The sequence below is a fragment of the Echeneis naucrates genome, chromosome 2, assembly GCF_900963305.1.
Source record: "Echeneis naucrates chromosome 2, fEcheNa1.1, whole genome shotgun sequence".
In the NCBI taxonomy this organism is placed as follows: Eukaryota; Metazoa; Chordata; class Actinopteri; order Carangiformes; family Echeneidae; genus Echeneis; species Echeneis naucrates.
The window spans coordinates 20,575,697-20,592,428 of NC_042512.1; the positions used below are offsets into that span (position 1 = coordinate 20,575,697).

The window sequence follows — 16,732 nt, forward strand, 5'->3', positions numbered from 1 at the left end:
AATAATAAGAATAATAAGAACAGAAAATTCAAAAACCTGAGCCAGTACCGGTCTGACCCTGGTCTGGTATTTGGCAAGGAGATCATTTGGTTGCCTGCAGAGAGGTCTAATCTGAGCGATGGGAGGTTCAGATTAGACAATTTAGGGCTTCAAAAAGTTTCATCCCGCCTCCCCAAAATAATCTAAGTGAGTCCTGAAGTTAAGATGGAAAACCGATCCTGATTCCCAACCAGACTCAGACTCTGGGGTAAGGGTTAGGGTTATTGACCTCACAGCGCGTTCAGGTCATCTCTGAAACCACTTTCCTGACCCCTGGCTGAATCCTAACTGGATTCCATCCAAGGAGGCCAGTGGAAACAATTATTTAACCTATAGCTTCTATGTGAGTCTCTATTTTATTGTGTGATAAAATGTTTATTAAATTTATATACTGAGTATAAATAATCATGAGAATGAATAATTCATATTTGTGTTCATTTTAAGGTTTATGGGTTTTATTTGCACAGGGACACGGGTGAACCATTGCAGAAAGACCCTGTTGGAGTCCAGGTATAAAACACGCTGTCTGTTTTTTCGGCTGATGGTTTGTATAAAGGGGAACTTCCTGTGAAATGTGGTCGATGTGTTTGATTTCCTTGCAGCGGCGCTGAGCGGTCACTCCGCTGTGCCTCCACTCTGACACTCATCCGCTCCAGTAGCTTAACAAATAGGATTAGAGCAAAGAGAGAGAAATCTCCACCAGCAGCAAAGTCCCATCTGCTCAACTGACAGCAGGCATCGATCCACCGGAGACACCACGTCAGGGCAGACCCGCTCCGGACCAGATCCTTCCATTTCCTCTTTGAAGTTTCTGCCTCATGCTTAGTGGTGGATGGACAGCAGGAAGGAGGAGGCCACTGATGAGCTGAGGGCGTGACAATCAGACACAGAGTCTGGGGCCAGAGCTTCAGAAGACACTTTCTGAGACATGGCTGGAAAGTGTGGACAGTTGGTCCTGTGGACACTCGGGGCCGTGCTGCTTTCAGGATATATGTGGATGGAAACAGGTTGGTATGATCATTTTCAGTCAGAAGAATCATTTGGAATCTTTTATCAGGTCGAAGTGATGTCAGAGCATTATAAATTATATCAGAGTTAGAGGAATTACAGCATTTGAGATGTTCAGGGTCTGTCTAAACGATGTTGAACTGGACTGATATCACTGCTTCAGTAAACTTTTGTTGCCTTGTAGTCGCCAGTACTGACAGGAAGCTGGATTCAGAGCGTGTTGGGCATTTGGACGAACTGATGGAGGAGCAGCTCTTCCACAGAGGACATGCTGCTTTGACTCGTACAAAACGAAATATCTTGTTTCCCAGCGGCATCAAACTGTGCACTCAGGAGACGTTCGACCAGGCCATTTCGAACCATCTCATCTACTTCCATCTCCGAGGTACGTCTGTACGCAGACAGGAAATCACTCCATCCTCCTCTGTGTCTTTTTTCAGCAGTGTGAAATCTCTCTCTTTAACACTTGAGGTGTTTCTCCAAACCCTTTATCCAAACGGACTTGCCAGCTTAAAGTCAAAGTCCGTCATCAGTAAGGGCAGCCAATCCAACAGAGGTCAGAGGTCATGCAGATACACTGCAAAAACACCAGCTTCTTCACACAGCAGTCTTCAGGCTGCTTGTCCGAGGCCGTGGTCCAGGTCTGCACTCTCCTCTGTTACAGGACCAGGACTTCAGTCCCGGGGGAGGAGTTTACAGTTGATGGCTTCAGGTTTGTGATGTGTGTGTGTTTTGCAGTGTGTCAGGAGACAGTATGGGAGGCCTTTAAGATTTTCTGGGACCGACTCCCAGAACGGGCCGAGTACCAGGACTGGGTCAGTCGCTGCATGGACAGCTCCATCAGCGTCATGGACATCGGTAGATCCTTCAGCCAATCAGAGGAGCATGCCGACCTCATCAGGAGTGTGAGTTGTCAAGGCAGCACTTCCTGTCTGATGTGTCAGCTGTGACACCCCTCACTGACAATGTGTGTCTGTCTTTCAGAGAGTTGCCATGGCGGCGACAATGAACAAGTGAGTGTATGACTGTATGTTGACAGTTTTGTTCTTGTGAGTGGGTGTTGATGTCAGAGACAAAGTGTCTCTGACATCAACACCATCAACACAGAGAAGACATGAGGACTCAGAGGTTTGTCTTTAACTCTGACGTTCCACTTTGGACTTTACTTATGCCTGTGCTGTGTTTCATCACCTGCAGTATGCCCATCACCTCAGGCCCCGCCCCATGCAGGTAAACACTCACCTACATGAAGTTACAGACATGAGGGCAGTCACATGCCACAGACATGTTTGCACATCAGGTTGTTACAGAAACACAAATAAATCAAATATAGAAGTTCAATGACAGAGTTTATTCCATGCTGATTGAACTGAAAACAGCTGCTTTGACTAACAAAAGGGAGCTTTCGTGTGTGTGTGTGAGTGTGAGTGAGAGAGCCTGTTTGCTGTCTTGCTGCTCTTTCACAGTGGTGTGGTTTCTGTTCGTGCTCAGTGTAAAAAGGCCCTGGTCCAGCTGTGCTGGCTCTTCAGAATGGATTTAAATGGGAATGCAAACTATTTTAAGCAGCCACAGATGTTTTCTCTGTTAATGAGACGACATATTTGTTGACTTGTTGGTTTTATGTGTGAGCTTCTGCAACCAAAGTCTTGATAGATGTCAGAGATCCTAAAATATATTGTTTTGATGTTTCAGAGACGGAAACCGAGCTTGTCGTAAAATAGAAGAAATTCCCCATTTGTTTCAGCAGCTTTGCATTTCTAAAGCTTTGGACACTTATTTCATTATTAGGATATTTTAGTGTGACATTCGTTTGAATTTTAATGATTGTCTTTATCTGGCTATTAGTCAGGATCAAAATGTTCTGGATTAATTATCTGTTTGGTCTTTGAGGTGAGAAAAATGTTTAAGATTTTCTGTTGAATGTGCTGAAGTGGCAGAGCGGGTGGTCAGGTGGTTAGAATGCATGTCATGTTATCACAACATCCCGTGTTCGATTCTGACCCTCTCTCTCTCTTCCTGCTTTCTGTCGGCTTCCCTGCCACTTCCTGTCTGAATAAAGGCATAAATAGCTCAAAAATAATAATTACCAATAATAAAAATTACCAAGTGGACCTTTTTCATATATCCATTGAGAATATAAACAGATGAATGATTGACTCTAATCTACAACAACGAATCATCTGTCACTATCATTCACTTTAATCTGCTGAAATCTTTTCTTTCGTTTTCTGCTGCAGCTCTGAAGCAACAACCATCCAGATGGGAGATTCAGGTAAACGGTCAAACTTCTGTCAGACTCTTCTTCCTCTTTCATTAAACATGTTATGCATGTAAGACTGTGGATCAAGTCTAGTCTTCACGTTTAAAAGCTTTTATCTCGGTCATCGGTCATGCTTTTGTTTCACTGTGATGGTGAATATGTTTACATGACGTAAAACTTATGTCTGGAAGTTCCTTTTAAGCAAGCTGCTGAAAGTCTTTCGGACGCTCCTGGTGGATGATAACCCAGACTTTCATTTACACAAAGCTAAAGGTTTTCTGCCTGTTATCAGGTGTTCACCTTACACCCCAATCTGTCTTATGGAGTGAGGACTGGGTGCTAGAGGCTGATTCCTGTCACACGCTCTGCTCTCAGAATAGATCTGTAAGCCTATTTACAGGCAGCAGTCTGGTCAATGGAGCGAGCAGCAGAGATAGACAAAGTGTTAGTGAGATCATAGCAGGCGGCGCAAACCTGCAGGACATCCAATGTTGACTTCCTAACATGTTTTTATTTTGGATCCTGCACAGTATCAGACACTCTGAGAGTTTGTGGTCAATAGATTAATAATCTATTTTCCTTCTTTTGTTGGGGGTTGAGGACAAAGTCCTCTGAGCTTCACACATGCATGTAATTATCCAGACAAGACCAGATGACCAGACCTGTGAGAGGTTTCATTGTTTAGCTTTGTAGGTCACAGTTACGACAGAAACACCCTCATTTATTAATTGTGTCACTTCACAGGAGAGGTCTTCATCTTCGGATCAGAGACGACTGACCAAAGCTTGCCGACGTGGACTCCTCTGATCTCAGCAGCCGAAGTGTCAGTTAAAGACACTGCAGTAACATCATTTTCTGAGACTGCTGCACCTGAAGATGTCCAGGAGCCTGGAGGCAGCATCACTCCAGGAAGTCCAGCTTCAGTCATCACTGATGTTCAGGTTCCCTCTGAAGTCGGAGACGTGACTGAGGACACTGAGGATGTTGAATCAGAGGTTGGTGGGGATGTTCCCTCCGATGGGAAAGATGCCAAAACTGCATTAGACACAACAAAGGAGAAAACGGCGCACAACATCCCTGATTTCCTTCCTGAGGATATGGCTCTACCTGAGACACTGGTGATTGAGGTTACCCCTACAGGGGAGGAGCCTCCCTCAGACGCTGCTGTGGTGGTTTTCACCAAAGCCCTGACTGTACCTATGACAGAAGCTCCCATGCCAGGGGAATTAGGGCTGGGAACATCCCCAAAACCTGGCGCTGAGGCTCCAGCCATCACCAAGATAACCGTCTTTGAGGGGCAAGACACTAAAGACATTCCAGACAATGCCTTGGATTTTATCCCAGATATGGTATGGACTGATGGGGATTTAGAGAAGCAAAGTGAAGATGATCCAGCAGAGCTCACCACTGAAACAGAGCCTGATGCGCCTGATCAAGTCCAGGCACCAGTTCTTGAAGAACCTGAGGATGACTTGCAGCAAAAATCCACAGTTGAACGTTCTTCACAATGGACAGACAGACCTCACACAGAGACAGAGACCACCCCAAATGTATTTCTGATCACAGACACAGAGTCAGAGTCAAAGCAAAAGGTAAAAATATTCATAAGTGTGACCCCAGAACAAGATTATGTCTCGGGTGAAACAGAAGCTCTGTCCCAGGCTTCACTTCTGAGTACCACAGACAAACCAAAGCTAACGTCTAATCTCACTTTTGAGGCTGCAATCCTACTGGATGAAGACTCTGATGTCATTGAGGACAAACAAGAAAATACTACATCAACAGGGAAAGATGCTCTGGACCAAACAGTAAAAGAAGAAGTAACAGAAAGACCAGACCAACCTGAAGAGGAGGCAGAGCCCAGACACAATGAAGCTTCAATTGTAACTGAAGATACAGCTGAAGCTGCTTTTGAAGATGTAACAACATTGGCAGGCGTCAAAGAGAAAAGTCAGACTGCTGTTGAAGAAGCAGAACAAGAAATTCAAGCAGGAAATATCAAGGAGCCACAAGAGGAAATGTTAGAAACAACAGAAGAACCATTAGCTAATGAAGCAGAGGTGGAGGAAAAAGAAGCTTCAGTCATTCTCACAAAAGAAGAGCCAGTGGAAGCTACAACACCAACAGTAAGTGAAGAGCCACCAAGGACAGAAACAAAAGAACAAATAAGAGAACCTGCTGGAGAGCCAACTGAAGCTGGAGAAGAAACAGATGACACTGAAACTGCACCAGAGCCAGAACCTGTAGAAGAAACAAAGACCAGTAAGGATACAGAAGCGACAGAAGAACTAACACTGGAAGACAACATTAAAGAAAAGATCAGACCAACAGGCGAGCCAACACGAAATGTGAAAGCTGAAGAAGAATCAGAACATATAGAAGAACAACAAGAACCAGAATCTGAAGAAGAATTTGCAGAAGAGCTGAAACTAACAGTAGGAACTGAAGTTGTATCTGAGGAGGAACAGGCTGATCTCACTGTCACATCTGAGGACAAAACACAGGAATCTGATGGAGGTGAAATATCAGAGGTTGGAGACATAACGTCTGAAGAACACGATGGCTTTGGAGAACCAGGAACAGAGGGAATGGAACCAGACATTTCAGAGGCCATCCCAAAGATCCCTTTCGAATATGATGAGGAGGTCACTGTTATTGTAACCGTTCTAGAGGACACAGAGGTCTTAATGCCCAGCAATGAAGGGGAGGAAACACCTGAACCAAAGGAAATGCTGGAGCCTTCAAGAGACTCTCCGGGGGAGGAACCTTCAGAAACCAGCAAGGTGGTGAAGCTTTCCATTGAGGTCCCAGAAGTTGATGAAAAAATTGACCCAGAGTCTCAGAGTGAATCATATCTAGAGGTGATGACTCTCAGTCATGGAGGGACAACTTCAGGGGTAGAAACCCCAGAATCCCCAAAAGAACATATCCCAGAGGTCAAACTTGAAGAAGGTGGAGCTCCAGCTAAAGTCACTGTTGCACCAAAAGAGGTTCCTCATGAACCTGGTGAAATTATCTCTGTTGATCTTACAGAGGAAGCTCCATCAGAGTCATTAGATGAAATCACACCAGACTCTTTTGGGGGTGTTCCTGCAGAGATGGACCGGGGTGCTGCCGCTGATTTGACAACTGCCACTACATCTTTGGAGGTCACGACCAAGTACATAGTAGAGTACAATAACGGTAACTTCCCAGATCTGACTGAGAGGCCGTATGACGTGGAAGACAACGTCCTGGGAAACAATGGTTTTGGGTTAGAAGATGAGGAGGAGAACTCAGTGAGTAACAGCAGAGCCTTTCCAGGTCCCAGACATGACCAGGATCTGAATGACCCTGTGTTTGTTTCTTGCACATTCAGATCGGTAATGAGATAGATGACACCCTTTTACGGCCCCCGAGACCCCTGAGGGACCAGGCTGTGGAGCTCAGCATCAAGCTGAGAGGAGAAACCTACAACAACGCCCTGAGAGACCAAAGCAGCTTCCACTACCAGCAGCTGGCTAGACACTTCACACAAAAGGTGAGACCACGTTCAGGGCTGTCTCATGACAGGTTAGGTTAAGTTACACTTACATCTGCTGATGTGATCAGTAAGAATCATTCTTCAGGATTTCCAATTATTTTCAATGAATTATACTAAACATAAATTGATGTCTCCTCCACCCTGATGCCTCCTGATTTGTGCTCCTGAGCTCACTCAGATTTGACTGATGGATGTTTTCAGTCCATATTTGAACTGTCTGTTTACAGACCTTCATTCCATCTTCACCAGTTTAGCCCAAATCAACATTTGAAGAAAATAAGTTGGTAACAAAACTTCTTGAGATGTTCTTTCTCAGGGTCTATGAGGGTCTCTGAGTCTGTGGAGGTCTCTCTGGTGCTGCATGCTGCTGTTTAGCATTGCTAACAGATGTCACTGTCTGAGCTGCGCTAGCCACATTAGCATTCAAAGTTAACAGGAGCGTCAGCTGAAACTCAGATGATATTAGCAGTTAGCTTCAAGCTAATAGTTAATTAGATGTGTTTCTTGATTTCAACATGAAGAACAGAAGTGTATGAGGCTGAAGCTCAGTGTGACTTCAGTGTGACTCATGTTGTTGACATGTTGTGTAAAACCGAGGAATCCACAGAGTTGTGTTTCAGGGATTGTTGTGCTTCCTGCCATCACCTCCTGCTTCCTTTCCTCACTCCCTCTGTTACTTCTCCTCTGCTGCTCTCTGTCTGACATCCAAACTCATTACCAAACTGACTTTCTTTGTGGTTTCCTCTGGATTGCAGACTCAGGAGTTTGGCTCTGCTTTAAAGGCTTTGCCTGTTTTCATGCATTAAGGATCTTTACTCTTTACGGCTCAGTTTCCCGGGTTCTGCCAGCAATACGAACTATACGAGCCGCGAGGCGGGAACAGTGCTGGAAAACTTCTGAGGACCTGCAGTATACGAGCAGTGACTCATTTTGAGCTGCTGGAAAAATGGCTGCTGCCAGGAAAGCATAGAGCGCCGGTGTGTTCCTTCACTGCCGGGAGGTTTTAAGGCTCAGTGACGTGGGAAGTCAGTTTATGGTTTGAACAGGTTGGGGTCATTAATGAGGGAATATGAAGTCGATAACGGAGCTAATAGAAACAGCAGAGTGCAGCCACGGCACACTGACATCTGATGTCACTCTTTACTCCAAATAAAAAACACTGAGCAGCAGCAGCTTTATTCCAGACACATTTAAATGACATCTGTCATTCAGGATCATCCTGACCCTCCAGGTGCTCACATGATCAGAGCCAAAATCTGAGTGACAGACCAGCTGATAACATCTGTATGTTGCCAGCTGATGAAAGGGTTAGGGTGACAGAGTTTGTCTCAGACTAATGATCCCTTTTGACTCCATCGACAGATCGAAGACGCCTTTGAGCAGCTGCCGGGCTTCAAGAACGTTTACATTGTCGAGTTCAGGTTTGATTTACACGCACATTTAAATTATTCAGTCCTATTACATCCAAAGTGGAGTAACAGCCACCATCATGCTTGTGTCCTCAGGCCTCAGAAGGACCTTGACAGGTGAGTGTTTGTGTCAACAGCTGTGATCAGCTGATCAGAACTGACTGAAGTAACTCTTCTCTTTGTTGTGTCTGAAGCTCTGTATTACACAGTAACTGATTTCGTCAGATTCCCCCCTCCCTTTCACCTCTGCTCCACTTTCTACTTAATGTCCTTAACAATAGTCATCATCTCTTAAGTGGGATAAGAGGCTGCTCCATCTGCAGCTGTCGCAGGATTAACTGTGAAAGGTTACGGCAGGTTTGCACCCCCGTCAATGTGTGACTGCAGAGCTCAGAGACTTGTAAACTCACCTGTGAGGTGAAGCCTGAAGCTCAGAGCCAACAGGAGGAAAGTGATCCGGTCATAAAGTTTTCGGGTCCTGGTCAGAGAGAGAAGCAGACTAATAGACAGAATGAACAGATGTTTAACCATCATGTTCTTTCATGTTCACTGAACAGTGACAACAGATAAAATCTGTTTAAGGCTCCACAGTGACATTCATTTCATCATGTAACTGACTCACCTGAACCAACAGATGTTCTCATGTCTTTTTCACCAAACGTGTCATTTTGAGCTGCATCCATTTAGAGTGCTAGATAAAGACTTTAATTATCCTGAAGGAAATTTACAGCAAGAAATTTTCTTAAGTTCTTGTTTTTCTTAAAGATTAAACTGAGTCCGTCTGTTTGAGTACAGAGGAGAAAACCCATCAGCGTCACTTGTCCTCTTTCCTCTCAGGGGTCTGGTGGTCCTGGTCCATTATGCCATAACTCTGGAAGTTGATGCTGGCGGCATTTCCAACGAGACGCTGGACTTCATCTCCTTTAAGAACAACATGGTGGAGAAAAACTACCCTGGAGCGGCCGAGCAGCCCACTGTCGTCTACACTATTACAGACTTCCGCAACTACATCACGGAGGCGCTGCACAAAGACAACTTCATGACCAACAGCAGCCTGGAGAACGGTACGACAGCAGAACCAGGTGAGACCAGAGGACAGACCAAAGTTCTGACTCTAACAGAGTGTAACGTTTCTTCTCTGCAGCACAAAACTTGTTGCTACCTGTGAAGCCTACGAGCCAACCGGCAGATGTCGACGACAACATGGTGAGTGCAGCAGTAACACAGACGTCCGTGTTTATCCTCATTTGTAAAATCTGACCAACCAGACGCCATTACAGCTTCAAAGGTCAGAGGTCAGGGTTGATCAGTTGGAATCACGAATCTGTGAAAGGTGTTAAACGTGCAGTTGTCGGAGGAACAAACTGAGCCCAAGGTCTGTTCTCAGGACAACGTTCTGGCAGCAGAAAAGCCTCCTGATGCTCCGAGCCACGAGGTGGACAGGAGCGATGTGTACCTGAAGAAGGACGACTTTCTGTTTAACCCCTTCCACTCCTGGAAAGGCCTGCAGGGCGGTGAAATGAGCGAGAACGACGTCTTCATGTTTGACGAGAGCACGGCTCCACCACAGCCCACTGAATCTGACAAGATGTTTAACCTGGAGCTGAGTCTCGACAGTAAGTGAAAGTATTTTATATATAAATATAATTCAGGAACCAAGTGTATCATATCTGATAAAATAAAATTAACTTAGTGTCATCAGATCATCAATATCATCATCATCAACATCACTGCAAAAGAAAAACAGAACCGGTCTAATGAGTGAAAGAAATACTGCTGCTCATCAATCTAAAATCAGAAAATGGCCTGGAGTTAAAATCAGAGTCTAAAGATAAAACAGGTCGTTCTTCTGATGATGTGGTCTCCATCAAAAAATGTGTCTCTCGGTTCTCAGTGTGTGTTCCTGTTCCTGTTGTTCTGGGCTTAGTGGACTTAGATCCCAGCAGTAAAATGTCCCATGTGTTTATCTTCTTCACAGATACTGGAAATATTGAAGATGAGGGATTCCTCCTTAATAATGCTCCTGGTGCTGGGGACGATACCCCCAGAGGGGACCATGCAGTCAGTCCTGTAGGTTCCGCTGTGCCCCCCCCCAAACCACTGAAAACTCAGACTGGCACTGAGAACACGTTGGATGATGGATCTGGCTCTGGCTTCTCTGGAGACGGCCAGGGAGCTGATCTCTGGTCCTGGCAACCTATGGTGACATCTGACAGGACTGGATTTTACAATGTGGAGGATGGCAGCCTGGATATTCTGCCACCACCTGATCTGGAGGAGACTGATGAGGAGGATGAAGGTCAGGACGGGGAGGGAGTTGTTCAGTTCCCAGCCACAGAGAATGATGATGAATTAGCAACAACAGAATCCCCTGAAGTCTCTTTACCCACAGCAGGAGTTCCCGTTTCTGATGAGTCCCTGTCAAATGGAGGTTTTGAGGAAACTATTCTGGGTCAGGTCTTGGTCACACCGCACATCAGCACTGACCCGCGGTACACAACCACAACACACGTGCCTGTTTTTTCATCCAAAGGAACTTTGACTGTTGAACTCTCAGTGCAAACAGTTGAAGCATCAGGTGTTTATGATGACTACATGCTAACCAAACCACATTTGATGATGGTGCCAGCCACAGGTTCTCCTGGACCTGAAACCAGGACCCCTGAGGCCTCTACAGCACCGACAGATTCACCTGTCCATATGGAAGAAACCACTGAAGAGGTGAAAGTGATTTCTGAAGCAGAGACGGGTCCAGTTCTCACATCTACGTCTCTAACAGAAGGAGATGTAGCAGAGATGGAAGAACTCGAGTTCAGTCTTTCTCCTGAAGTCTCCAATTCTGACTCCTCCTCAAACAAAGAGTTGCTTCCTATGGAACTCCAGGCACTCCGGGAATCGAGTTCTGAAATAATCACGGAACAACCATTGCAGTTTGGACCTGCAAGTCGTGCTGAGGTTGAGAGTTTGGAAGAGCAACACATTGAAACCATTGGTCCTTCACCCACAGCAACACCGGTCCTGGACAGAGACGTCGTCGTGGATAAAGTCATGGTTATCACCACTGTGACTGTGGCTCCGGAGACTCTATCCAAAAGCTCAGACGACATCAGTAGCATTGCGCTGTCACCTGAGAAGGACTCACCTTTCACCCGTGTGTCAGACTCTGTGCCTGAGGACGAGGATCTGGTTCACCACGAAGATGAGGAGGAAATTCCAATCCATCCTCCATACCCTGAGGTGACCACAGTGACACTGGACATCACAAATGAAACAGAAAGTGCTCCAATAGACAATACAGAAAGGCCACCTGGTGCAGCGTCACACAATGAGGAGTTGATGGAGATATCACATGACAAGGTGAACACAGAAATCCTTCGGACAACATCCTCCTCTCTTCAGGAAGTCAGAGACGGCTCGTCAGTGATGGACATCCCGATGTCTGAGCACGACTTCTCTGACCTGCCAAGCCTCGATGTCAGCTTTGACGTGTTCCAGTATGGTGATGTGGCAACCGAAGGCGACAGTAGTGGCTTCTACAGCGGAGCTCAGGGGTCAGATCTGGATGCCATTGCATTACCAACCCGACCTGGTCGAGCCCTCACTGTGTTCTTCAGCTTGAGAGTGACAAACATGGCGTTCTCCATGGACCTTTTCAACAAGAGCTCCCCTGAGTACAAGGCCCTGGAACAACGATTCTTACAGCTGGTGAGGACTCAAAGAATCTGGTCTCCCTGATCAAATCCTCAGACCTGGATATAAAGTTCTTGATGTGTTTTTATGTCCACATCACAGCTTGTCCCATACCTGCAGTCCAACTTGAACAACTTCCAGAACCTGGAGATCCTCAACTTCAGGAATGGCAGCATTGTGGTTAACAGCAGGATGAGGTTTGGGAAACCGGTTCCAAAAGGAGTCACAAACGTGGTCTACCTGATCCTGGAGGATTTTGCCAACACGGCCTACCAGACCATGAACCTGGCCATTGATAAGTACTCACTGGATGTGGAATCAGGTATTTTTTTTATTTATTTTATAAATTTGTTAATTTTATGATGAATATTTAAAAGAACCCCCCAAAAGATTAAATATTGAAGTAATAATAATAATAATAATAATACACAAAGCAATAAACACATAAACAAACACATTTATCTAATTCTGTTTACATATTCGAAAAGATGTCCAACTTCCACAAATATTTGTTTGTACAAGATCAAATGACAAACATCAGAAACATTTTTATTAACAAAACAAAGATGAGGTGAACTGGAAGGTACCAGTGCCATAAATAAGTTGAGCAGTCAGAATGTGTGCTTACCATTTGGAAATCATAATTTTTATAACCTTTATTAAATTGATTAATGTAATTTTTTTATTTCCTTGTTTAGGTTTGTAGTCTCGTTCCAACGTGTTCTTCTTAGTGTGGACATTCAACGTCTTAAATAGTTAAATAAAAGTCCTGGAATGGAGGGTTGCTGTTTTCCTGGAAGGGGGCTGTGTCCTTTCGTATGTTGTTGGATGTGTGTAACAGTGTGTGGCCTTCAGGTTGTGTTTGTGGACATCCTGGATGTGTCAGCATCCTTATCGGATGTTTCATGCTACTTGGGCTCAGCTGAATCCTCAGTTTATCAGCAGCAGCTCAGCAGCTTTGACGGTGTTTCTGCTGTCAGGACTCTGCTCTAATACTGCAGATAATCTGTCTGTGAAGAACCTGAGCAGCAGCAGGGCACACAATGACTCACCGATGAATCAACATCATGGCTGCAGCTTCAACTGCTCTGTGGGGATGCGGGATGGTTCGTGCTTTGGTATCACATGACACCATAGTTCAGACTGAATAATGTTTGGGAAATGTTTCATCTGCGGTTTCAGACAGATTTGAGTCAGATGGTGAAGTTCTTAGTGCCGCCTCCTGAAGTCTCTTAATGTTTTGCTTTGTACAGGAAGGACTTTTATTTTGACAGGTGTCTTGAAATGGCAGAGTGTGGCCACTCTGTCCTCGCGTGGCGTGAGTGTGATGGAGTCGGTATATTTTTTTCCACAGCAGGATGAATCGCCCAGCTGACAATCTGTTTAGGTGAGACGTCCAGTTTCCTTCATCTGTGCTGAGCTGCAGCTCCTTAATCTGTCTGAGCCAATCAGAGCAGCTCCTGACGCCTGATCGCTCTGAAACACAGCACTGACTCACCAGGACAACTTCATCACTGTAAACCCGCCTACTTCACTTGAGCCAACGCTTTCCACTGCAGCAGCACGTCCACCACAGTCCATCACAGGGCCGTATGAAATACAATGAAGAACCAAAGTCCTCCCTCTGACTTTCTATCAGCTCCTCCTCGTCTCTAAAGTGTCTTTGTCCTCCTGCTGTTTCCTGTCAGGTGACCGGGCGGATCCCTGTAAGTTCCAGGCTTGCAACAAGTTCTCCAGGTGTATGGTGAACCGGTGGTCAAGCGAGGCAGAGTGTGTATGTGATGCCGGGTACCTGAGTGTGGACGGCCTGCCCTGTCAGAGTGTATGCGAAGTGCAATACGATTTCTGCCTCAATGATGGCAAATGTGACATCATCCCTGGGAAGGGCGCCATCTGCAGGTGGGGGGAGCCTCAGAGCACGTTTCTTTGTGGGTCACCTGATTCAGAGAGAGTTTCATTTTTGAATTCATTTATCTTTTAAGCAATGAAACATTTAAGAAACGATCATTGAACTAAACTTTCAGCTGGCCTGTTTCACTGTACTCAAACTATTTCCTACAGGTGTCGAGTCGGAGAGAACTGGTGGTATCGTGGTGAGCACTGCGAGGAGTATGTTTCTGAGCCGCTGGTCGTGGGCATTGCCATTGCCTCTGTGGCTGGTTTCCTCATGGTGGCAGCCGGTATAATTTTTTTCCTGGCGCGGACGCTGCGTGAGCAGTATGATGGAGAGGACAGTGAAGATCCACTGAGGCAAGAAACTGCCACATCTAAATCTGTTCCAAATGGCGTCGAAGAGTCAAACTAACATTTAAATTTTACCCTTTGTAGACGGGGGGACAGTGTCCCAACGCTGGAGCGCGCCACCAAGTTCAACCCCATGTTTGAGAGTGACCCGGTCACCGCCCAGTACTACCGGCGCTACGAAGATGACGTACCTAGGTACCACTGCCGGCGAGATCCCGGCTTCCCCGAGTACAGCAGCTCTATGAGTGCAGATGGCGCCAAAGACCTCAGCAGTGACGAGATACAACACGTCTACCAGAACACCGCGCTCAGCAAAGAGGTGACTCGTTCATTTGTCGAAGACTGATCACTTGACAGCATCAAACCGATCAGACTCACTGTTTCATTATCATTTGTTCTGTGATGACCTCTGACCCCTGCAGGAGATCCAAGAGCGCCTGAGGATCATCGAGTTGTGTTCCAGGGACCAACACTTTGCAGACTTTGTGCGACAAACTCAAGTGTAAGTGGCCTGAAACTGCACTTTGATCCTGATCTCATAGGCTCAGATTAATCAATGAACACACATGCAGAAATGATTAAACAATGTGACAAATAAGTCATAAGTTTATACAAAACTGTAAAAATGTGTGTGATGGACCGATTGGAGACTTGGAGTGGCACACAACCGTTGACTTTTGGGCTTTTATTCTGAGACATTCTGTGGTCTGGTCCTGACCTGCCAAAACCACCAAACTAATCCAGTCCTCTCTTCTGTGGGACAGATTCCTGGAGAGGAGGGGCAGCTCCACCACATAGAAGGGAGAGAAAACCATGTCCAGGTAACCTACAGTACTGATGAGCCTTAGCGTTCATTGAGCCAATGACCCCTGTCCAGACAGAGCCTGAATATGGAGCTCTGTGACTGGATGTTTCTTTCAGCAGACAAAATGTAATTTTTTTTTACTCAGCATCTTATCGTACCTGGTGTCCCCTTTCAAAATAAAAGCTGAGAGTTAGAGCAGTGGAATAATCTTCAGCCGTTTAATTGCTGATTCAGTTTATGACCAAATGAAGTGAATGAATGTGATTCTTGGTTGTTGTTGATTGGGAGAGCTTAAGGTGTCGTCCTCCTCCACCCGTGTCCCAACAGAGTCCGTCCTCCGTCTTGGACTTGAGGAGGAATTTGTCTTCATCTTGCTGCTGATTGGCTTGACCTACTGTAAAGGTGATGACATGCTGAACCTTTGAGGACTCCTTCTTCACTGTGGGACTGGTTTCCTGCTGCAGGGATCCTGCAGTGAACTCTGACCTCTGCAGGGTCACCTGTTCTTCTGACCTTTATCTGTGTGAATACTTGTTGTTTTCATCTCCTGAGCTGTTTGTTTCTCACTCTTCAGTCTGTGTTCACTGCTGAGAACTTTGTCTTACTCTGCATGTCATGGTTCTGCCTGTTCCTGTTTCTGTCCCAAACAGCACATCGCTGCTATAGCAGAAAGAAACACGTCTCTGAGGTTCTGATTTGTGATGACTAGTCATCAGTGAGAACGTTATCTTTTAGTTTCCATTTCACAGAATCCTTTAGATTGCTTTAAAAATTTTGCATACATGTTTTTTTTTTCCATCGTAGCTATGACTTTGCCCCCTCAGTGCCTTCAGCTCATTGCTGTTTTGGAAGTTGATGATAGACTCTTTTAGCCCTTGATGTTAAATCATAATTAACTTGTCCAACAGGCTGCTTACTGAACGCGAGCCAACACGCCTGCGATTCACACCAATGTTTACATTTCTCAATCGATGCTTGAACGTTAACTGAAGTGTAGTTCATGTGTAGCTCATCACTGTCATCTATGCACATTTTTTAAGTCTGAATGGTGAGTGTTTGCATGTTGTTACTGACAGGAAGTCTATAGCATCATTTTAATTCTTAACAACTAGAGGAATGGTTTTAGAAAATATCTGTTTACACACAATATTAACATGTTAACGTGAGATATCACTTTTTGATTTTGAGATAAGAGCTTGTTAAATTGAGACATTTGCAAAAATGCTTTCCTTTTCCCACATTTGCATGAGCAGTACAACTTGTTAGTGCACAACTTATTTCACTCAGGCTCAGTGTCTTGTCTAAATGAGATAACTTGTTTTTGACCCTTCAACTGAGATACAGAAAAAAGAATAAAGGACAAAGTCAGGATTGAACCCTGAGGAATAAAAATGCACCCTGATGACAGAAACATCTCCCCATATTTGTTTACTTTTAGTTACTTTTCTTCATATGTTTTTCACTTGAATTTCTGCTGAAAGTCAGAAATCTAAATAGAGATGAAATATTTGCAGTAAACAGTTGATATTTGTTGTTGTTTATTTCGATGTGTTTGTTGTTTTTTTTTTTTTAATCTGCTGACTCAGTCACGGGTTTCTTGGCCCAACAGTCCAGCTGATTGAGGTGGATGTGTTTGCAGGTTAACCGGTCTGTATTGTTTTCTGTTGTTTTCTCAGATGTACATCCAATTAGAGTAAGTAGACAAGAACAAACTGACTCACTCACACATTTCTAAGATAAAAGGACAATGTTTT

General features: G+C 45.0%; 1 protein-coding gene across 3 annotated transcripts; it reads left to right on the forward strand.

Moving 5' to 3' along the window:
- Nucleotides 1-513: 513 nt before the first annotated feature.
- On the forward strand, nt 514-16,471 carry LOC115056353 (interphotoreceptor matrix proteoglycan 2-like). Of its 3 annotated transcripts, XM_029522737.1 has the most exons (22): nt 514-549; nt 642-1,046; nt 1,232-1,432; nt 1,786-1,952; nt 2,032-2,060; nt 2,245-2,277; nt 3,285-3,319; nt 4,052-6,585; nt 6,666-6,827; nt 8,193-8,251; nt 8,336-8,356; nt 9,077-9,303; nt 9,384-9,445; nt 9,627-9,855; nt 10,218-11,944; nt 12,032-12,251; nt 13,618-13,828; nt 13,991-14,179; nt 14,258-14,492; nt 14,596-14,675; nt 14,938-14,994; nt 15,306-16,471. In XM_029522737.1, exons 2-21 carry the CDS (start codon nt 968-970, stop codon nt 14,969-14,971), a joined length of 6,534 nt encoding a protein of 2,177 aa, XP_029378597.1. In that variant the 5' UTR covers nt 514-549; nt 642-967; the 3' UTR covers nt 14,972-14,994; nt 15,306-16,471. The 3 variants fall into 3 exon arrangements, with proteins under 3 accessions (XP_029378597.1, XP_029378578.1, XP_029378588.1); XM_029522718.1 differs by having other exon boundaries at nt 8,193-8,356; XM_029522728.1 differs by having other exon boundaries at nt 8,193-8,356; nt 12,050-12,251.
- The last annotated feature ends 261 nt before the right edge of the window (nt 16,472-16,732 follow it).